This window comes from Camelus dromedarius, chromosome 11, assembly GCF_036321535.1.
Source record: "Camelus dromedarius isolate mCamDro1 chromosome 11, mCamDro1.pat, whole genome shotgun sequence".
Taxonomy (NCBI): Eukaryota; Metazoa; Chordata; class Mammalia; order Artiodactyla; family Camelidae; genus Camelus; species Camelus dromedarius.
The window spans coordinates 51,324,437-51,346,847 of record NC_087446.1 but is presented as its reverse complement, the minus strand read 5'-3'; the positions used below and the strand labels follow the sequence as shown (position 1 = coordinate 51,346,847).

Below are 22,411 nucleotides of genomic sequence, written 5' to 3'. Positions count from 1 at the left end.
TTGGTGTTGTTAAGGAATGTATGTGGAAGAAAAGGAAAAAAAAGTGGTTTTTTTCTGCCCCAATTGTGTATCAAGTGCCAAATTTGCCTTAGGGAGCTCTCAGTCTCCCTGGTAGGGCAAGACTACAAACTTGAACGATTTTTAGTACAGGTTTTAAAAAGTCCTGCACCACACTCCTTAGAAAACAGTTTCTGCAAAAAGAGGGGTATGGAGGGAGGGATTAAGGCGGAGGGAGGCTTTCCTGAGGCTCAGTGACCAAGCCTTGAGTGATGGGGAAGGGAAGTTGGACACTAAAGCAAGACAGAGCATTGTTTAGGTGAGACTGGTCTGACCAGTTGAAGGGGTGGGATACAAAGGAGTGCAAAGGGGAAATCGGGTCCTCCCTTGGCAATCCTGAATACTGGTGTAGGCCCAGGGCACCCGCATCCTCATGTGCCACGGAAATAGACAGTTGTACAGATTTCCTCAGGAAAACATTGAAAGCAAAAATTGTGATCACACCCAACCCTGCCCAGTCTCTCCCACGCCCCCAAAAGGAAGAGAGCAGTAGGTCAAATCGTTTGTTTATTCATTCGTTCAACCAACAATTCTTTCTCCTAAGAGGCCTTTGTTTTCAGCCTTTCCGGCAGCACCAAGTATTCCACAGCGAAGGGGCCCCCTAGTTGCCTGGCTCAGCAAGACCGCATCACCACTGGAAGGGGAGGACCAGCATTCCAACCGAGGCAGCGCCTCTGCACAGACAGGGAAAGGAAGGCGGGGAGGGCGAGGACAGCTCTCAGATTGGGGTGGGGGGTGGAATGAGTGCGAGGAAGACGGGGTTCCTACACCTCGTCGCAAGAGCCGGGTCCCCTATTAGGGACCCCTTTTAAGGAGTCTGGCTTGCTGGGCAGGATGTAGCTTTAACCTTAATAGGGTTTTCCGTGTCCATACAAAAAAAGATTTCCCTAAATGGAGCTGCCGACCGACCTAACCAGGCTAGTTTTGAAGGGTGAAAGCAGGTCTAGGAAAGAAGAACGAGAACAGAAATCTACCACGGAGACAACGTTGCTGCGTTGGCCCAAGTTTGCGAGAGAAAATCCCCATGTAAATCACAAAAATAATAGGCAGAAAACGATTGGGTGGGCGTAATGTGTCCCCAAAAAGCCTCGAGGAGAAAGCAAAGCCTGTTGGTAACTCGGACAGAAGGGAATTTGATGGAGAAGCGTCCTTAAAGATAGCCGCATGTCTAGGGCACCCGTCCGGACTGAAAGGAACCGACCGAGGGGGTCTTTCCGGGAGGACCAGGAGGCGGCCGAGCGGGATTTGCCCGCGCGGGGTGGGGTGGGGTGGCATTGGGGGCTGGCGGGCGGGGCGGGGCCGCCCGAGTCCGCCGCGGGGGAGGGGCGCGGGCGCGGCGGGGCGGGGCCTACGGGCAGGGCGGGCCGGGGGCGGAGCCCAGGTGGTGTTGATACACAAAGAGCAGGCACCCGGAGGCTGGGGCCCCGCCCACTGACGCGTCTTCCCGGGCGGCCGCTATAACCCGCCGCTCGCGCGGCGGCTCCAGAGCCGCACGACGCCGCCGTCCCGGAGAGCCTTCCTCACACCGCCGCGAGCAGCCCGACCACGCGTTCCCACACACTCGCGGGTTCCTCTCCAGAGGGCAGACGCCGGACGATTGGGCAACTTGCCATTTCCTTTTTAAATTAAAATCATTTTCCTGCCTATTGTTGGGTTTGGGGGTTTTGTTTTTGTTTTTTCACAATTTTTGTTTAACCGACAAAAACTCACCGAAGGCGTTTGCGTGTTGTTTCCTGGAGACAGGAGCCGAGACCACCGAGGTAACGCGCGCGGGGGTGTCTGCAAAGGGCGGGGGACCTGGGCCAGAGTGGGGGAGGGGCATCCGGGAGGGGCCGCGGCGGGAAGGCAGCTGCCGGGGTAGGTTCCTCCCGGGGAGGGGGCGCCGTTTTCTGTCTGCGGGGCAGCCTTTGACGCGGGCCGGCACCGGGGTCGCCGCCCTCCTCTGGGCGGGGGAGGGGCGCAGCGCGGGGGCCTTGTGCCCGCCCGGAGCGGAGCCGCATCTTCCCGTTAGGGGGAGGGGAGCCAGCCGGACCCGCGACTCCGCTGCGACGAGTCTTGTGACTGGTTTGCATTAATGAAAATTACATCCAAGGGTCCCGGAATTTGGGGGCAGTGGAGGTGGGTTCGGGCTTCTAGTGTAGCGGAGGCCACGAATGGGGAAGACAGACCGGGAACGTTTGACAATCGGCGATCAATATTGCATCAGTTTCCTTTCCGGGCATAGGAGGGGCCGGCCGGGCTAAGCGCTCGTGAGCCAAATGCCTGTGGACTGGTGTGCTCGAGGGCACGGGCGTGCGCGTGTAAACAAACCCTGAGCACCTTTGCGCGCCCGGGAACGGGCGATCTCCCCTTCTTAGAGAGAAGGTTTCGTGTCAGCCCTTTCCGCCCCCTTCGAGTCTGTCTGCCGCAGAGGCATCTCCCCATCTGGGGGCTCGGGACGGGAAAACAGTGGCACTGCTACTGCAAATGCTAGAAACTAGGAGCTGTGCCTCTTGGGTTGCATGCACACCTAGCCAGTGCCTGGGTGGGATGTGTGCCCTGCGTGCCTGTGCACGACCAAGGAGGCTGCGGGAAAAGCCAAACAGATCCCCCCCTCCCTGCACCCTTCCCGTGAAACTTGGGATAATGGAGAGAACGAAACATTAAATTCTGCTGGAGAGGCGCCTCGGGGTCCGGGGGGCGCGGGCCCCCGCGGGCGCAGTGCTGCGGCGGGACCATCTTTGTTCTCCGCGGCTCCGCGGTCTGTACTTTTCCGCCCCTCGGCGCGCCCCCGCCCCTCTCGCTCTGCTGGTACTTTTCCACTCGCCTGGCCGGGGATGAATCAGCCGCGCTGCGCCGCCCGGAGGCGTCACGTGACCCGGGCGGGCGGGCGCTGCAGTCCTGACGCGCCGCCTCTACCTTCGCAGGCAGCTGCGCGGGCCGTGCATCGCCAAGGACAAAAGGAACCCAGCGTCACAGTCTCTAAGCCTGAGTCCTCCCGTTGCCCAACATGAAGAAAGCCGAAATGGGAAGGTTCAATATTTCCCCAGATGAGGACAGCAGCAGCTACAGTTCCAACAGCGACTTCAACTACTCCTACCCCACCAAGCAAGCTGCTCTGAAAAGGTGGGAGAAGTTGTGCACTTTTTTTTAAAACCTGCTGTGTGCGCCGGGGGGTTTTTTACCTAGGACTCTGCTTTTGTTGCTTCAGTTTACTTTAGCGTTTGGAGTGTGTGTAATCGCTGGAAGACTATCCGCTTTTCTTATTGCAGTGACGTGATGTGAAAGTCGACTCCTACTTAATATGCCTTTAAATAAAGATGTGTGATAACTAAATGGGGAAGGGGGGCTTTTGTATTAACGAATTCCTTTGTATTTTCCAATTCAATTTAGGAATTTTTTTTTCTTTTTTGCAGCCATTATGCAGATGTAGATCCTGAAAACCAGAACTTTTTACTTGAATCAAATTTGGGGAAGAAGAAGTATGAAACAGACTTTGTAAGTTAAAATAATTTGTGTCTCTGTGGCTTTATGGAGTAAAAGAATAGTTTTACTTTTAGATTTCAAATCTAACTTGCCCGAAGCTGGTTTTCTCCATTTAATTATTATATGTTTGGTTATCGTTTTCCCTCTATGTAGCATCCAGGTACTACTTCCTTTGGAATGTCAGTATTTAATCTGAGCAATGCGATTGTGGGCAGTGGAATCCTTGGGCTTTCTTATGCCATGGCTAATACTGGAATTGCTCTTTTTATGTAAGTATGTGTAAGTAGTGAGTCTGCCATGCAGGGCAGTTAATATGATAATACCACATATATTTTGGCTCCAGAGACTGAATTTACAGTTGAAGTAGTTAAGTTAAAACTCATTTGCTTAAAATATAAAATATGAGAAATCCAAAAGCCTTTTTATTCTACATAATTGCATGACATCAAAAAAGCAAATCAAGCAGGAAAAATTAGGACAACATTTAAAATGGAAATTAAGCCGAAAGTCTTTAAGTTGACGGGAATAGTTAAAGTTCAACAGGAATTGGATATTAAAAAAGAACTATTGATAAATCCAGGGCAGTTAGAATTTTTGTTGTGGCAAAATCTGAAGCAAGAACTATTAATATTAAAAATCATAGTACCTCCAAATCAGTTCAGTAAATTGTCAAGTCTTCCCAAGGACCTGTGGCCTCTTAAGTACATAAGGAAAAACAACTAATTTTTTTTTTTTAATATATAGGGTGTGGTGGTATTTGCCTAACCTGGAACATGTTTGTTTTAGGAAAATGAGTCTTAATTTTCTGAACACTGAAAAGCTACCCTTATGTGATTTTTTAAAATTTATTATTATTTTTAACATTTATTTCTTCCAGGTCTGTGATTGCCACAGCAAAGTACCTGCTTTTGATTGGTTCCCCTCCCCCCAGTTGTCCAGTTAGAATTAGTAACTCCTGTGCTTTCCAGCATAAATACCTAGAATAGAATTTTAGAGCTATAGGAGACTTTAGAACAGTGATTCTTAACTGTTCTTAACCATTTTGGGGTCACTGATGCTGGGAGAATGTAAAAGGAAAGTATGGACCTTATTTTCAGGAAAAAAAGCATAAAAGAAAAACATATGTGAATTTGAGTATGCATTTCCAATGATGTGTGTATCTTAGGTACTGAGACTGTGTGCTCCTGGCTAAGGAACTTTCTATGGAAGACAGTGTGATTTATTGTGCAGACCAAGAAACCACACATTCATGTCCCATGGAGTTGCCTCCTTGGTACAGATGTGTTTTAGTTATCTGACTGGTGCTTTCTACTCAAGTTATTTCCTCCAGCAAGAATAGAGTGTTCATGGAAAGAAAAGCAGACCTTTGCACAGGCCTGCTTTGTGGTGAAATTCCACACTAAAGTTAAGCATGGCTTTTTGAGCATTGGAAGCTTGCTTGAGGCTTTTTGAGGTCTAAGAGAAGGACCAGAAATTTACATAGAAAGGACCCTAAAATTTCAAAGTTTTTAATGGAGTACTTGAATGACATCATTGTTAAATATTTGAAAATCCTTCCTAACTCTTAGTATAAAATCTGGAGGCAGTTTTAAAATGCTGCCACTGTGGTTATGGTGCAGAATTTACATAAGATAAAAGGGCACCTTTGTTCCTAAGAGAAAGCAAAATTCTGATATCTTACCCTTGCACTTTTGAAGTTGATTTTTACTTGAATAGAGTCTGTATGTTTGATGATTAACCGTTTTAATAAATTGTTAAATAATACCAAGAGTGCTAAAGTGAGTTTTTAAATCCATCGGTATTTTTCAAGGTATATTTAGAGGTAAATAATCCAGAAGCCACATGGCTACCATGGTCTGGTTAAACACCTTAGTGCCTAACCCTATTAAGTAGAATTAATTTTGGGGTTGAAAATGACCTCAAGGGGTTGTGAGGTTGAAAATGACCTCAAGGGGTTGTCCATCCCTTGTTGTCCTTTCCATGTAAGAGAAAGGACTGAATTTGTCTGCATACTTTGAACATTGTTTTGGATTGGGCCATCAGCTTTTTTGTCTAGTCAGGTGAGTCTGATGGTATCATTTCTACCGCAGACTAGGCCCCATAAAACTTTTGGCATTAGAATGGCAGCTTAATGCCACCACCTCTACTTAATTAACAGACATCAGTTTCTTTGCCAGACCTTACATGATACTGTATTCAGTTTGCCGGTATAGAATTTTTAAAATGTAACTGTCTTTGCAGAGTTTTCTATGAGTTTCCCTGATTTTGATTTTTTTTTGCTCCTTTTAATAAAAAAAAATTATATTTTTCCTGGTTTGCCTCAGGGGAGGAAAGTAAAGCTGGAATGAGGGAGAACACATGCCCCAAAGGAAAATTTAGTGGCTTAGTAGGGAACCTTTAGTCCCTGTGTTTTCTGTTGTTTTTTTTTTTTTTTTCCTCCTGTTTCATCCAAGTAAAAGGACTGAAGGAGGGGACAACCCAGACAGTCTGACTGAGAGCCTGCTTGTTCCAGCAGGCATTGTTTACTTTTGTGACACTGCTGGGCCTGTGTTCCATACCATGGGGTGCAATGTAGTATATCGTCACTGTGGTTACTTCTCTGATTTACACCAGAACGTGTTTGTAAAGCTTGTGTCTGACACTAGAGTATCTTTTCCCCCTTGTTAATTTATAATCCCAATCCTCTTGTCTATATGGTCCAAGTGGTTTTAGGATCTTTCATGAACCTGTTTCCGATGGATTTCACAAGTACCTTGTAGGCTGGGCTTATTGGTGGGTGTTAAACCCATTTTACATATGAAAGGAGCTATTAGTGCAGAGAAGTGGCAAGTACACAGCTGGTTGTTATGGTGCCAGAGTCAGAATATAAGTCTTGTAACTATCCCAGCACCTTTGGTTCAGTGGGTGAACCCTCTGCTTAGCCAGTAGAGCTATTCCCTGAGACACAATGCAGATGTTTAGTGCCAGGTAAGAGAACTTGTTGACAGTCTAGCCAGGAGAGTAAACATCATTCTTGGGGGCTTTCTATCTGGCCTCAAAATATTAGAAGTTTCGTATTTAATGTTTAACTAAAACCAAAAAAAGTCATCTTCAAATATAGATGTGCTTGTTTATAACCCTGTGCCTTTTCCTTCTCTTACCAGAATTCTCTTGACATTTGTGTCAATATTTTCCCTGTATTCTGTTCATCTCCTTTTGAAGACTGCCAATGAAGGAGGTATAGTAGCATTCTTGTTATTGCTAAAACAACTGTCTATCATGATTTTTTTTTTCCCCTCTTTTAAAACACTTCTTGCTTCTGTATTTCAATTGTAGGGTCTTTATTATATGAACAGCTGGGACATAAGGCATTTGGATTGGTTGGAAAGCTTGCAGCCTCTGGATCGATTACAATGCAGAACATTGGAGGTAAGAATTTTTAAGACGATTTGGGTAGACTTTTTTGCTCTTTATGTAGCAGAGAGTGGTGACACATTGCTTTTGGTGTCACATGCCACATTTTGCACTTGTAATGGTATAATTTTGTTTTCCTCCAGCTATGTCAAGCTACCTCTTCATAGTGAAATATGAGTTACCTTTGGTGATCAAGGCATTAATGAACATTAATGAACATGAAGATACAACTGGGTAGGTGCTAAGTAAGGTTGCTCATAAGAAACAATTATAGTCGAAAATGGTTAGATACATTTTATCAAAGTTGGATACAAAATGATTACTAGTAAATTATTTTTGGTAAATGTTCCTATTGAAACTGACCAAGAAGTTCCCCATAAACTGATTTGAACTTTTGAGAATGAAAGGCCGAAGATAGGAGCTCATCTTCTAACTGGATAACTAATCATCTAACCTGCGTGTGAACACAGGTTTTCTAGAACTACTCACCTTTTCTATGTTTACTGTCCCGAGGAGTTACAGCTGAGTAACACACAGCCCGACCTAAGTTAGGATTGAAGCTTTCAGTTACAGTAAAAATCAGTTCCTGTCTGGTTTTTTGTAAATTCGAAACTTAATCTATTTGAAATGCAGAATATCAGAAAACATATGACCATGCTATATAAACCTTACCCTTCTAGCAAAGTTTTCATCCAGTGGACTAACAGGTTTTTATCTCAAGTAGACACGAGGAGGCATAATTTACTTCCCAACTTACATGCAGCTCATTATCTCAAAAATAATTATCTCCGTGGCTTTTGAAATTTAATAAGCTGATCTTTAAGCATCAGGTTTCTGTGAGGGGTCTTTGTTGCTACACTGAACTGAGTGGAACTGACAGGGCGACTAGACTTTGAAAAGTAGCAATGTAAAACTTCAGTTGACCTAAAAAGGAAAAGGCATTGCTAGAGCTCCTAGGAGGGATGCGTGACATTTTCTTTGAGTTCACACGGGGTCTTTTTTATTGTTTTTGGACTCAAGGTGGGTCAAGGTGTCACAACATACTCTTGACAACCTGGAATAAGTTCTTGTTTTGGTGGCGGGAGGGTTGGGTTTTGCTATGTTTTTGCCTGTGTATTTTATCGAAGTATGAAAAAATTTCCTTGTTGAAATGTTCAATAAGTACACTTGCTAACAAATGTCTGAAAGATACTTTTTAAAAAATTTACTTGTTTCCAGCATTTAAAAATGTGAGCTAAAGCTATGACATAGTTGGTGTACAATCCTGTAAAAATACTTAAAAGATAAGATTACAGGCTTAACAATGCCGCTTTGTTCCCTATGTTAGTGTCAAGCCTTTAAGAAGCATTTAATGTTATGAATCGGCTGGCAGCCTTCCCAGAGCAAACAGTGGGACAGAAGTTAAACACTGTTTCATACCCCATTTCTAACCTGAGTGCACAGGAATCTGTCCTGTCTGTGTGAATTAGCCATACTCGTTTCAAACCTGTCTTCTTTTCAAAAAAATATATAAAATGAGTCTTGTGAGAAGTTTGTGTATGATATTCTGAGGGTATTTGTGGCTGGTGCTGATCTGTTTTTCTTTCCTTTAATTCAGATTGTGGTATCTGAACGGTGACTATTTGGTTCTACTGGTGTCATTGGTGCTCATTCTTCCATTGTCACTGCTGAGAAATTTAGGTAAGCAGACCCGTCTCTAAAGAGGATTGAAGTGAGCCTCACCAGCTAGTTGGCATCCTGTTAGTAGACATTGATGAGGGCCGAAGAGCCCCAAAAACATGCCTTTGGGAGTTGTCACACTCAAACCTTAAGGCTTTGAAGATCCTAGCAGAATACTCACCAAAGGGCCAAAATATCTTATTGACATTTATAATACCTTGTGCTTTATAAAAATACAGATAGTTTTTATTGTTTTAGATATTAACAAGTGTTTTTAAGCAATTTTACACCTGACTGTATAAGAATTAGAAATTTGATGCTGTGTCCACACTGAAGTCTTGCAAGCAGAAGCGAGTTAGATTTGCCCTAAATCTGTTTTGTTACACTCACCCCGACTTTCCCTCCTGTTACAGGATATCTGGGGTACACCAGTGGCCTTTCCTTGTTGTGTATGATGTTCTTTCTGATTGTGGTGGGTACCGTTTTTCTTAAAAGCTAGAGTTTTTTTTTTAAAATAAGCTGTCACATCATTCAGTCTCACAAATGCAAAATATGTTTTCAGGTGATTTTCAAGAAATTTCAAATTCCTTGTCCTGTGGAAGTTGCTCTGATAATGAATGAAACAGTAAACAGCACCTTACTGCAGCCAACAGCTGTTGCACCTGGCTTGGCATTTAACATGACTGAAGATTCCTGCCGACCACGTTACTTTATCTTCAACTCACAGGTAACTAAATGTAATCTTCATTTTCTCAAAAGGAAGATTTTCGGGAAGAAGACAGGGAAAATAGCCACTGGAAATGTTAAATCACTCCCCAGGTGAAGGGAGATGAGGTAGTAACTGTTCTTGAGGAAACATGGTTAGCTAAGTATGGAGGACTGAGGGGAAAGTGTTGGTCTGTGTCTTGAAATAGACTGAGGAATGAAATGATCACATGATGTTAGTAACTGACACGTTGAGAAGTGAGGGTATCGATCACACTTAGTGAACAGATTAGAAGGGTGGGAGCGGATATGTAAGAAAACATTTTTGGCTTTGATCCTGAGATAAATGAATATAAAATCTAAGTTGCAGAACTGTGACAACACATGAGTTACTTCAGGGTATTAAGTAAGTTTTTTTTTTTTTTTCTTTTTGCAGACTGTCTATGCTGTGCCCATTCTGACCTTTTCATTTGTCTGTCATCCTGCTATTCTTCCCATTTATGAAGAGCTGAAAGGGTGAGTAATTTACCAACTTTTATATAAATTTATTGGAAGAAATGGGATAAAAGATTAGACTGTTGCTGTAACTAAGCTAAAATGTATGTCTGTATTTTCCTTTGGATTCCCATAGCCGCAGCCGTAGAAGAATGATGAACGTGTCCAAGATTTCATTTTTTGCCATGTTTCTCATGTACCTGCTCGCCGCCCTCTTTGGATACCTGACATTTTACGGTAAATAATGTCTAGTTCACAGAAAGAACACCCAGTGAAATGAAAGGGATACTTCTGTAGATATAGTTCTGACACTTTAAAGACTCAGTCTTTGATATATTCCATACTTGTGATGAGACATTGAATTTAGAGCTTGAAGAACTTCCTGTAGTACATACTGAATCCGAGTTCTAGGACTCAGTTTCAAAGCGACACCGGTAGCCGTTTGACAGCATTTTTATGTGATATGCTTGCATCTAGGTTCATCCTGACTGTCTCCTCTCCCATCCCCTTCAGATTACATAACACACACAAACTGTAAGCCAAACCATGGGATTTAGCTATTTAGCTCCTGTTGTTTTTAATGGGGGTCATGTGGCTAAATCTCTACTTGGTATTTAGAAAAAAAATTTCTTTCAATGTTCTTTTAATTGCATTAACCCTAATTCCAAATTAATCTTATTAGCCTCTTAGTTTATAGTTGTTTTGTGAGTAGCTAATCACTTTGGTGTATATTATGCTGTGAGTTAGGTTTTCTAACTACTCTCCAGAGAGAACAGCGCACTTGAAGCTTTTTTTTTTGTCTTCCTCTGCAGGACACGTTGAGTCAGAACTGCTTCACACCTACTCTTCTGTCGTGGGAACTGACATTCTTCTTCTCATTGTCCGCTTGGCTGTGCTGGTGGCTGTCACCCTGACAGTCCCTGTGGTTATTTTCCCGGTGAGTGTCACCTGCTCTCCTTTCAGTAGGAAAAAGTTGTCAAAGGTGCAGATCTGTGAGATCTTCCTCTTCCGGGAGAAGGGAAACCCTGCTACCACAATATCAAGTTGATGGTAGTTTATGAAGGGGCTTTTTTTTTTTTTTGAATGTTTTGTAGATTTTGTAAACATCCTGGGACTTTTTTTTTTCCATAACTGAAGATACAAAATAATTTTTCAGTGTTCAGATGTTTAGAAACGAGGAGGTGGTACAATTTTTAGTATGTAAAGAGCTGTTTGTTTTGGATATATTTCATATCATTTGGGTTTTGTTTTTTCCTTTAATTAAAACTGTAATTTTTATTTATCTGTGTATTTTTGCAGATCCGGAGTTCCATAACCCACTTGCTGTGTGCAACAAAGGACTTCAGCTGGTGGCGTCACAGTATCATTACAGTGTCTATCTTGGCATTTACCAATTTGCTTGTCATCTTTGTCCCAACTATCAGGGATATCTTTGGTTTCATTGGTAAGTTTTCGGAAGTATCAAAGTTGATTGAAATATCAGGGGTTTTAAGGTTTAAAAAATTAATATCAAGTGATTCATTGAATTCTTAAGGAGTGGTAAATGTTCTTTTACAGGTGCATCTGCAGCTGCTATGTTGATTTTTATTCTTCCATCTGCCTTCTATATCAAGTTAGTGAAGAAAGAACCTATGAAATCTGTACAAAAGATTGGGGTAAGAGGCTATGACTGTAGAAATAATAATACTCTAACACCAGAAATTCCTCAACTGCCTTTAATTTTAGTCTTCCAAATGTCATTTCATTTAAAGTTTCTAGTAAATGTATCTTTAATGGTGTGTTTCACAGACCAAAGACTGGGGGAGGAGGGGAGGTGAAAGATGGTTTGCCATCTAATATCTATGCTGAAGTTAATTGCAAGAAAGTTATTAGATATTTCAGAGAGGAATAGACAGGAAGAGTGTAAAGCTACCAAGTCAACTTTCCACACTGTTGAACCTGTGTTTGCTGGTCTGCCTACTGTGTGACAGGCACTTAAGCGGGACTAGAGTGTCTAAAAGAGAAAACATGGGGTTTTTAGTGGGGTAAGACAGTAACCGTCTTCAGAGCAAAGCTCTGGGGGGCAGTTCATTAATACACTTTGAAGTGTAGTAACAACTGACTTTACAGAGTGTGTGTTCACCGTAAATGATCTGGTGAGGATATTGAGGGAGAAGGCTGCTTTTCAGTCCCTTTTCTCCACTCCTGTTATAGTCTGATTGAAGTCCTAGAGTTGTTTGTATTTATTTGTTTATTTATTTGAGGGGGGAGGTAATTAGGTTTATTTATTTACTTTTAGAGGAAGTACTGGGAATTGAACCCAGGACCTTGTGCATGCTAGGCGTGCGCTCTGCCACTTGAGCTATATCCTCCCGCTTAGAATTGTTTATGAACTAATAACTGTCATCTTGTTTCTCTCAGAGCACACAGTGGCAGTAGTTGAAGGGTAGGTTTAGGAGTAGACTTAACTCCTGCCTGCAACCCCAGGCTGCATTTTTAAGATAACTTGGGTTTAGTTTTGTAACTTACGGCTTTTTTGCTTTTTAAAAAATGCAAAAATCCCAGTCCAATTGTGTTATATGAAGTACTTTATTTAGCCAAAAAAAAAAATTACTTACCTTTTCATTTACCACAAAGGAATGAAAAGGGAAATTTTGAAAGACACAGTTATATTGCACTATATAGACTACCCCTTGATCAGTCACTTCAGACAGTTTAAATACCTTCTAGTAAGGGGAAACTAGCTCTGTGAAACACTATATACACACTTTCAGCAATTATAAGCCCGTTTTTTAACGTAGAAAGGGGAATGTTTGACATATGTTTTGTTGCTTGCTGACCCGTTTTCTCTGCGCTCCCTGCAGGCTCTGTTTTTCCTGTTGAGCGGCATAGTGGTGATGGCCGGGAGCATGGCCCTGATTGTCTTGGATTGGGTACACAACGCCCCAGGAGGCCATTAACTGGCGCCACTAAAACTCCAGTAGTCCATTTGATGCCAGTGTTGGGTCAGCTCTCAACTACTATGAAATTTCACCTAATGTTTTCAGTTTCACTTCCTTTTGAAGTGCAGATTCCTCGCTGGTTCTTCTGAGTGCAGAATAAGTGAACTCTTTTTTTTGTTTGTTTGTTTGTTTGTTTTGGTTTGGTTTTATTTTTTAAAGAAACTATTCTGTATGATAGAAATGGATATTAACAACAAAACCACGAGTCTCGGGTTAACGGAAGTGACAATTTTATTCCATTCCAGAGAATGGACGAACTCTTAACTTTAATCAAGCCACATGTTTGGCTGTGTCATTGTTTAACTTGGATATTTTATGATTTTACTTGAACGTGCCTAATGGAACCATTCGATGTGAGAAACAATTCTTCTTAATTTACAGCAAAGTATTGAAATAACCATTGAGAAAAACACTATTATTTTTTTGTACCAAAAATATTTAAAGACCTCAGAAGCACTATTTTACTTTTTTAAAATTGCTTTTTTTGAACTTGATCCAAAAGCGGTTGTCAGTAAAGTCCGTGAAAAAAAAAATTCATTGTTATTTAACAAATACTGGTATTATGAAATGATTTGCCTTTTTGTAGGCATAATAAGCCAAATACTTTTTTTACCCAAAATAATTTTTAGAGAAAATGATGTAATGAAAAACTACCATGAATAGGAGCATAGTTTTTTCCATTCCAGCTTCACCAGTAAAGGATGATTGGTTGATTGTGGCTGTACCAAATCAGATGAACTCTGTTCATCACTCTTTCTTCTCTGTCCGCAAATTGTTTGGTTCATTTAGACTGAAATGTTTATGGCATCAATCTGTTAGAATGGAAGATAATGCTGCCATTTCTGTGGGAAGTAAATTAACTAATTTTGAGGTACCAAATAGTGCAATTGGGTAAAACAGGGTTTATTCAGTTGCATCTGCCTCCGGAGTTGTGTTGACAGCTCCGGGTGTGTTTTGTTTTGTTTTGTTTATTTTTTTTTCGGGCCAGCCCTTTTTTTGGCATTGCTTCCAGCAGTGGAGAATGGGCATTCGATGGCTATAGGCCAAAACAAACCTATCCAGAGAGTACAGCTTTTCAGAATGCTCATCTGCTACCGGAAGTGTGAATTACTTGACAATGTGTGGTTTAGTTGTGTTCATGTTTTGTCTTCAGTAGAGGTCTAATGCACAGGTTACACCGATACTTGGTAGAAGTTTTCTTCATATAGGCCACTGGGTTTCTCATGCAGTAAGCTTTTTAAAAACCTCGCTTGCACTGGATTGTCATCTCATTCTTGTACAACATAGAATCACTTGTTTACATCCAACAGATGGTTAGCTAGGGAAACCAGTGCAACCGGAGGGAACTGGTCGGTCTGACTGCATGTTCACCCTTCCATTGCAACCCCAGTTAGAAGTGAAAAAATTACTCGGCTTTAAGAGCACCTTTATTGTACGTCACGGTGTATGGTGAATATATTATTAAATAATGTGGTACTTTGCTCATCAGGTGTAATGTCAGAAATCTAATATACATAATTCCATTAGTGGTTGAGGGAAGCAAATAATGGAATCATCACTTGGTCATCTGGCTCTAAGGTGGCTCTTCTGAGCCAAGCATTTTTAGTTTTAGCCAAGGGCCAGAAATGTGGCAGACATGGCTTTTGTTATATGCATTCTTGTATTATATGTGACTGAATTACAGACGAGCTGTGTCTGTGATCAAAGACCCTTGTGGAACTGGAAGACGTCCTGTAGTGCTACATTGGGTGAAACCAATGGTCCGTTTTTGTTTGTTTCTACGGAAACGGAAGTGGGGACCATCTCGAAAGGCAGTGAGAGGATGGATTCTATAGCGCTGCTTTCATTGAATTGGGCTTTTGGCACTCCTTCCGAATCCAGAACCTCACTCTAGTTCAGACCAAGAGTTGGCACTTCTGCGTGAATTCCTGGAAAGATTTGCTGGTTTTGTATCTTAAGACTTGCTGGGGAATACCAAAAGCTGTTCTCTACAGTTTACATCCTTGCGTGTGGGAGAAAAATACCATGGCAACCAGGAAGGAATGAAAAAATACATACATATTCCTCTTCTCACAGCAAATTGATGCGGGAGGCTCCTCCAATCCCCTGGCTGTTTGAGGCTCAAAATCAGCTGCCCAGGGTTAATTCCATTGCATGATTTTCTTGGAGCAAGAACTTGTCTACCTGGAGGTTCCTAAACAGTGAATTCCCAGTAATGAGCAGTCTTCAGTATTAAAACCACTGTCTTGTCACCTCATTTTGCATTACTGTCTTCCGTGGATGTTTCAGTTATAACTGTAATGTTATTTATAGAACAACATTAATCCATTAAAGCTAACCTATTTTTCAATATTTATGATAATCTTATGTACATACATTGTCTGTCCATATGTATTTGTAAATAGGTTGTATATAATGTCAGGTTTGGGTCTTGGGTTCAAATGTATATATTCCTGTAAGTTTCTTAACTGCATTTTGATGAATTCACATTATGTATCTATAAAAATTGCCCCCAAAATACCTGTACAGAGATTTCAATTGACAAATTGTGTAAACACTAAAAATTGAAAATATTGTTTAAATTGTATTTGCAATAAACAGACCGGTTGAACATTGCATTTTTTCATGAAAACTTGGTGCAAGTTCAGATCTCTTATTTAAATTTTTAAATAAGGTCTAAATTTTCAAAATGCAGTAGTAATCAAAATGTGATCTAGTATAGTGAAATGAAATGTGATCTAGTGTCATGAAAGACCTTTGAGAACCTGGGTGTGTTAAGCTTTCTGTATATAGTGTAAATATCCCCACCTTATTGTTAGAGGCCAACAATTCCAGTAGGACTTGTTGGCAGAGTGCTACACCGTTTCAATGAAACATTGTATGTTTTGTTTTAACTGAACTAAAATAAATACATGCTTAATCCTGAGTGGCAGTGTTTTGTTTCAGGTAATGGGATAAAGTGTGTGTGGTGTGTTTTCTCAGTACAGCAATCCAGCACCTAGTAGGTGGCTATATAATGCTAGTGATTATGATGATAAACGGTCAGGAAAAAAGTTCAATTTGCTATTTACATTCCTAAAGGTTTTATTTACCAAGTGTGAGGAGGAAGGAAAGAAAATGCTCAATGGCATTTCAGGATCACCTGGGGAACTTTTTTTTTTTAAATACAGCTTTCTGGAGCATGTGTCTATGTCCAGTTCCCTAGGTCTGGAGAGCAGCCTGGGTTCCCCCTCCAGCACCCCCACCCCCCTGCAGGAAGATCCAAGTGATTTCTGATGCTTGGAAAGGGGCCCGGGGAAGAGCTGAGTTCAGCCTTGGAGCAGTCGCAGGACAGCAGAGGAAACTGGGGGGAGAGGAATCAGACAAGCTGGGGTTACCTGAAGGACACTAGGTATGAGGAGGGTTACTAAGATAACACCGGGAAGCTCAGGTGTGGCCCGCTGATAGTCTTAAAAGCTTGGGGCTAGTAAATGAAATACCCAAAGCTGAAACAGGAAGTTACCTCAAACGGCAGATGTGCTTGGGAGTGGTTTCAAAGGCAAGGGGACGGACCTTAATGCTAGAACCTTATATCCAGTTACTAACCGTGGGCTAGTGGGAAGGAATTATTTATTAGCAGGTATAGCAGAATTTGCAACAAATCTCAATTGAAGAACAAAGGGCTAGTGGAGTTTTTAGTTACTTCATCTGAGAAGCTTTCACTGAACACCTACCGTATTTAACTTAACATGCCTGTGGGAAAGAGACTGGGGCAGTGCGTCAGACTTGGGTTTTAACAGAATCCATACAGTTTTCAGCTGAGCCATTTAACAAAACTGAAATGAACCAGGATGCCAATTTATTGATCTGAAATTTGGAATATATTTGCCAGGTGGGTCTCCTGAGATGAAAATCCAGTTCTCCAACCAGAGAGCCAGCCATTCCCATGAGAGATTTCCAGTAAGCCCGAGGAATCAAGGAACATCTCTAAAGGACCAGAGCTGTTTGTCAACCTGGAAATACTCTTAACTAGAGAACTGGCTTAGTTAAGCTTCTGACAGCAAAGTAAGGAAGATCCAAGAAGAGCCATTTCAATTAGCTTAAGCAAATATCGTGGCAGAGAGAGAGCTTCTTGGAAGGAGACTGTGATACTTCAGAAAATTCAAAGATAAGCAGGTTTCCAGAAGGTCGAACTCTGGATTTGTTCTAGAGGCCTCAATGACAGCAGTGTGGAGACTTCAGTCTGGAGCTACGCTGTTAGATTCCTAGCAACTTCTTCAGCCAGCTTCTCAAGATAAACTGACTAATAATGGTTCCTGAACTCTAATAGCCACGTGGGCAAGGTTACAGCACAACTGTGACTTCAAAGACCTACCCCTGTGGCTGGGAGACTAGTTCTCAGAGGAGGAGTGAAGTGATCACCGGCTGGAACCTGGGTCGCCACCTGCCCCAGTTTTAACACTGAGAGTCCTGCATCCTGGCAAACCCCTCCGTTCAGGCAAACTGGGATGGTTGGTCCTATAAAACAACCTAGAGATACTGATAACCTCAGTTTCTTTCTATTTCCTTTTTCTAGACTTCCAGGTAAGACTCCTGTTTTCTTTTATGACTTTGCCCTGACTCAGTGGGTTGTAGCTTCCTCCAATCACTTCTTTTTTCTGATTTCCCCCGCCACGGTTATAAGCTTCATAAAAACAGTGATCTGACTTTTCATTAATTTATTCCCAACACTCACAATAGTGTCTGGCAAAGAGTATATACATCCTCAATATAATTGTTGAATGAATAAACACGTCCTTCATCCCCTTAGCACACTTGAGGCTGGGCTCCAACTTTTAAGCAAAAATTTACTAAATGCGTGCAAAATAAATACAGCTAGACCATGAAATTAAACACTCAGACTTCAAAGGTAGAGTCCAGTCATCTTTAACAACAGGAAGGCTTTCTTGCCTAGCTTACGATCTGCCTCCAGGTGGCAGAAGCCACCTTTAACCTCTACTACGTGTAAGTGCGTTTGTGGCTGTGAAATCCTTTTCCACATCCTAGCCAGATTTGGTTGTCCTCCACATATCGTGGGGGGAAAAAAATCAACACTTTAAGCCTAGTTGCTTACTACTTATGTCTTCAAGAGAATCATGAGTGACCCTCGGCCAGTCCCTAGGAATGGTGCCCACAGGATGTTCTTTATGTTAGTGATTGATGATTTTCTTGTATATGCCCGAAACAACAGATCGTCCTATACTGGGTTTTCAGGTTGCTTTACAAACACCAAGATTTAGGATGTGCACCCAATTTCATTGTTGGGGTCCTGAGTTTTGGTAGCCAAGGCAGAATATGTCCACGTGACCAATTCCCCATAGAAGACTTGGGACCTTGAGGCTTATACGGGCTTCGCTGGGCAAAGACATTCCACACATGTCCCTGTAGTTCAGTGCTGGAAAAAGCATTTTTTGTATAACGTTGGGCAAGGAAGTTCTCAGAAGTCCGTGATGGACCTCTCTGGATCCACTACTGCATATCTTTTTCCTGTTGATTTTGCTGTAATAAGCCTTGGCAGTGAGTGTTATCTGCTATTGAGTCTTGGGAGTCCTGGTGAATCACCAAATGAAACACATGGTGTCTCTTTTCTCCACGCCATCAGTTTGCAAACTTCAGCATCTCTTGCCATCTCCGGGAAGAATCTATTCACAATGAAAGCCCTGAAGCATTATTTGAGGAAGTTTTTTCTAAATACGGTCTGGGGTGTGGGGCGTGGGGAGGGTTAAAGAGTAAAAGGACTTTTTATATTACACCTTCCACTGTGTGCAACTTTGTAAAGTCCCATTTGACATATTTTTCTCCCAAGTCGGCCTGGCTGTGCTGTGAACTGGAGAGTCTCTGCCTGCCCCTCCTCCCACACCATATACACCTGTCCCCTAATCTCACGAGTAGTTCAACTCTGTCCTCAAATCTGCCAGTCATCTCAGATAAACAGAAGTCTGGAGTCATCAGGACCCGCTCTCCTGAGATGGCAGTTTACTGGTTTTATTGCCATACTGCTTTTGAAGCTCTCACTAAATGACTTGTCTTAGTATGTTTTCTAACCACGAACAGTACTTTCCCTGAAAGGAGTTCTGGTAAGTTCAACTTTTTCATCCAATTATTAAAAATATATATATCTGATGTGGGAGGGGAGGTGAGTAGAGCTCAGTGGTAGAGCACGTGCTTGGCATGCACAAGGTCCTGGATTCAATCCCCAGGGCATCCATTAAATAAATAAATAATAAACTTAAACCCTCCCCCTCCAAAAAAAAAATAAAAAAAATAAAAATACTTTAAAAAATACCTGATGTAGAGCCTCACCTGAAATGTCGGTAAAAGCAGAGCTGCACTGGGTGAGTTCTAGAGCCTGAGAGCTCAGCTCCCAGCCTCGGGTTCCACCTGTTCATCCCGCCGCAGTGGTCCACGAGTGCCACCTTAACCCAGGCTCAATGACACGTGATTCAAAAACAGGGCTCTAAATTCTTTCAGGGAAATGAGACCCCAGGACAACAAGCATCCGGACAGCCTGGAGTTCAGCTGCTGAGTCCCCTCTTTCTCTCCTTCCTGACCAGATGGTGGCCTTAGCTTCCTGCCCACAACTCAGTCATCTTCATCTCAGGAGCGACACGAAGCACCCATGGAGGTCAAGCCTCTTCAGCTATGACTGTGTGACTGAGGAGTTCTTCCAGGTACCTCTGAGGGGGAGCAGGTAACAACATCAAAGTGGAAAAGAGACACGATGTCAAATAACCCATTCCCTGTCCCCTAGTCAGCAACAGTGCCATCGCCAAGAACTGCCTTCAGTTTGCTGAAATTGTGGTCTCTCCAAATACGTAAGGTAAGAAATCTTAAAACAAACAAACAAACAAACAAAAAAGACATTGATCTAGTTCTGGAGATTTTCCACTTTAAAAGAACAAGTGATCATACATCAATCTTCCAAATCATCTGTTTCTCAAAGTTTTGGGGAATTAGTCACTGATCCTAAGTGTATAACTTTAAACTTCCAGAGTTATGTACATGCTTCCTGAAAAGGTGGGAAAAAATCACACATCAATATAGTTTTTAAAAGTGAGGTATCTGGTCTAAATTGGCAATAAAAAGAACTAAATATACTGAAGACATTTACTTTATTTTTTTTTAATTTTTTTGGAGGGGAGGCAATTAGGTTTATTCACTTATTTACTTTTAGAAGAGGTACTGGGGATTGAGCCCAGGACCTCATGCATGCTAAGCATGCACTCTACCACTGAGCCATACCCTCCCTGAGCATACTTACTTTAAGGCTACAACTCCAGGAAGCAGCTGTTTATTTTTCTCGAAGGGAAAATCACCCCTTCAGTTTTGGTAAATGACGAATTTTCTTCCAGGGTCTCCAATCTACTGTAGCCTCTCATGGAATCATACTGTGTTCCAAGCCAAAACTAAGCTATATTTCTTTTTAATTTCCTTCCTTTTTCTTTGTATTTCGCCTTTAAAGTGACTCAGTCTCAAGAGATGTGGAACTCATGGTTCACAACCCTTCCACTCCAGAGAGAGGGATTGTATTTTTAAACTGATCCCTAAATAGAAAGATCCAAAGAAGGAACTATGTGAAATATGAAAATCTCTTTTCAAAATGCACGAGAGCCTCATAAATTTGAAAACATTCTTCTCTCACAAACTGCTCCGAAAAGAAACATTTAGTGCTAACCGCCTTTCTTACAGACAATGAAGCAAACAAGGGAACATTCCTTCTTGCTTGTAGGGGAGAGACCAGCGAAGCAAGGACTCTTTTTTCTTAAAACACACACACACACACTACACATAAGCAGTAATACCTTAAAAAGCAATCACAGATTTTACGATGATATTTATTGAAGAAGAATTAATTATCAACAAGGCCGGGAGTGTCTCCACATGACTTGTCCCTATGCCACGCTGTTTATGGAAAGCTCTCCTGGTCTAGGGAGGAAAGCATGACCTTGTAGTTGTGCAGAGATGGATTCAAGATCAGATCTGCCCATACTAGCTGTGCGATCTCCAGCAAGTTCCTAAACCTGCTGACGCATCAGTTGGCTTAGTCTGCAGTGAAATTTACCAAAGCTCCCATCTTTCAGGGCTTACCACATGCCGGGGTCTGCCTGGGGAATCACTGCAGCCCCCCGGGACTGACTGGTGCCTGTTTTAATTAGAGATTTACTGCAAAAGGATACTAAGTCTTGTAGGGTAAGCCTCAACCTTAAGGAGTTAAGTAACTTGCTAAGGAGTGGTGGAGCTGAGACTCGAGCCTCAGTCCGCTGATTAATTTACTCTCACAATGAGAATGAATGGCAAGTGCCCGTGATTGGGGTAGTTTTGGAGATTAAATAAAATAACTTAGAAAGTGCCTATCACTGTATGCATCACACAACGGAATATCACACAGCACCGAAAATGAAGGGGCTAGAGTTAATTTAGTAATACAAACTTGAATGAAAAACAAAACAAGTCTCAGCTACACGTCAGTAAACAATAAATAAAATAAAATAAAGTAGATGAACAACAAGGTCCGACTGTATAGCACAAGGAACTATATTCAATAGCTTGTAATAACCTATAATGGAAAGGAATCGGAAATATATGTGTGCGTGTAAAACTGAATCACTTTGCTGTACACCAGAAACTAACCCAACATTGTAAATCAACTATACTTCAATTAAAAAAATTTTTTTCTAAAAGCAAATTCAGGATGTCACATACATATAGCATTATACCCTTTTAAAAAAGTTCAAAACAACTAAAACTAAACAATACCTTGATTAGCATACTTACATATAACTTCCCGAAGGCTTACGATAGATCAGGGCTAGGCTGAATGCTTTACACACAATAGCTCACTTAATCCTCATATCTCATGTTTAACATGATTTGTGAAACACACATATTGGTTAAAGGAGCCCCACAAAGTCTTCCAGCTTTCTGGGATCTCCTTTTCAGTGTGCAAATCAAAACAGTGTGAGCCCTTTTGTAATACTGTCTTACGCAAGATTTCTGCACATTTGCAAGGGCTTTTTTTTTTCTTCCCATCATCTCTTCTTGCTTTACCTTTTCTGTTCTTCCTGAATTCTCGACCCCACGTGGGTCTTTTCTTCTGCCTGTGTCATCCCTCAGCTCCCTGTCAAACATGCAACACAGGCCTTTTCCTTAACTTCACAAAGCATCACCAGCTTCATCTGCCATCTGAAGATGGCGGGTTTCTGCAGAAGTATTCCCTCAAGGGAAGCCAGGTAGCAGGTTGCACTGCAGCAAAGCCAGCAGTGGAACATCCAACATCCCACTGAATGTCGCTGAAAGAACACACGAGAAACTGCTAGACGCCCAAGGAGAAGGGAACTCGAGGGCTGGGGGCTCAGGAGTGGAAGGCAAGCTTGTAGTTTATACCAGGGGCTTACGTCACATTTTCAAGACAACAAAATACAATTTATAAAAGTTCTTTTAGAAAGGATTGGTTTGCTTTTCTTTTTTAAATTGTATAGTTGACACACAATGTTAGATAAGTCAGAAGTGTATTAATAAGTGAGGCAGAATTTTTAAAGGTTATAATGCATTGGTAGTACTTTGCTCTTAGTAGTCCCTTGGCCACGCAGAACCCGTCCTCCTGTGGCACCTCAGCCTTCAACCACGTGGCGGGATGC

General features: G+C 42.1%; 1 protein-coding gene across 2 annotated transcripts; it reads left to right on the top strand.

Moving 5' to 3' along the window:
• Positions 1–1,524: 1,524 nt before the first annotated feature.
• On the top strand, positions 1,525–15,681 carry SLC38A2 (solute carrier family 38 member 2). 2 transcript variants are annotated; one of them, XM_010989557.3, is made up of 16 exons: positions 1,525–1,817; positions 2,964–3,162; positions 3,453–3,534; positions 3,676–3,791; positions 6,666–6,739; positions 6,838–6,930; positions 7,059–7,149; positions 8,513–8,595; positions 8,988–9,046; positions 9,137–9,301; positions 9,716–9,795; positions 9,911–10,011; positions 10,587–10,711; positions 11,074–11,218; positions 11,332–11,429; positions 12,618–15,681. In XM_010989557.3, the coding sequence occupies exons 2-16, from the start codon at positions 3,047–3,049 to the stop codon at positions 12,711–12,713; spliced, it is 1,524 nt and encodes a 507-aa protein (XP_010987859.1). In that variant the 5' UTR covers positions 1,525–1,817; positions 2,964–3,046; the 3' UTR covers positions 12,714–15,681. The 2 variants fall into 2 exon arrangements, with proteins under 2 accessions (XP_010987859.1, XP_031318573.1); XM_031462713.2 differs by lacking the exons at positions 1,525–1,817; positions 3,676–3,791 and having other exon boundaries at positions 2,965–3,162.
• Positions 15,682–22,411: the final 6,730 nt, after the last annotated feature.

Coding starts and splice junctions, on each gene's coding strand:
- SLC38A2 (XM_010989557.3), top strand. CDS start 3,047: ATGAAGAAAGCCGAAATGGGAAGGTTCAATATTTCCCCAGATGAGGAC. Junction 3,163..3,452: donor AAGCAAGCTGCTCTGAAAAG/GTGGGAGAAGTT, acceptor TCTTTTTTGCAG/CCATTATGCAGATGTAGATC. Junction 9,047..9,136: donor TGATGTTCTTTCTGATTGTG/GTGGGTACCGTT, acceptor ATATGTTTTCAG/GTGATTTTCAAGAAATTTCA.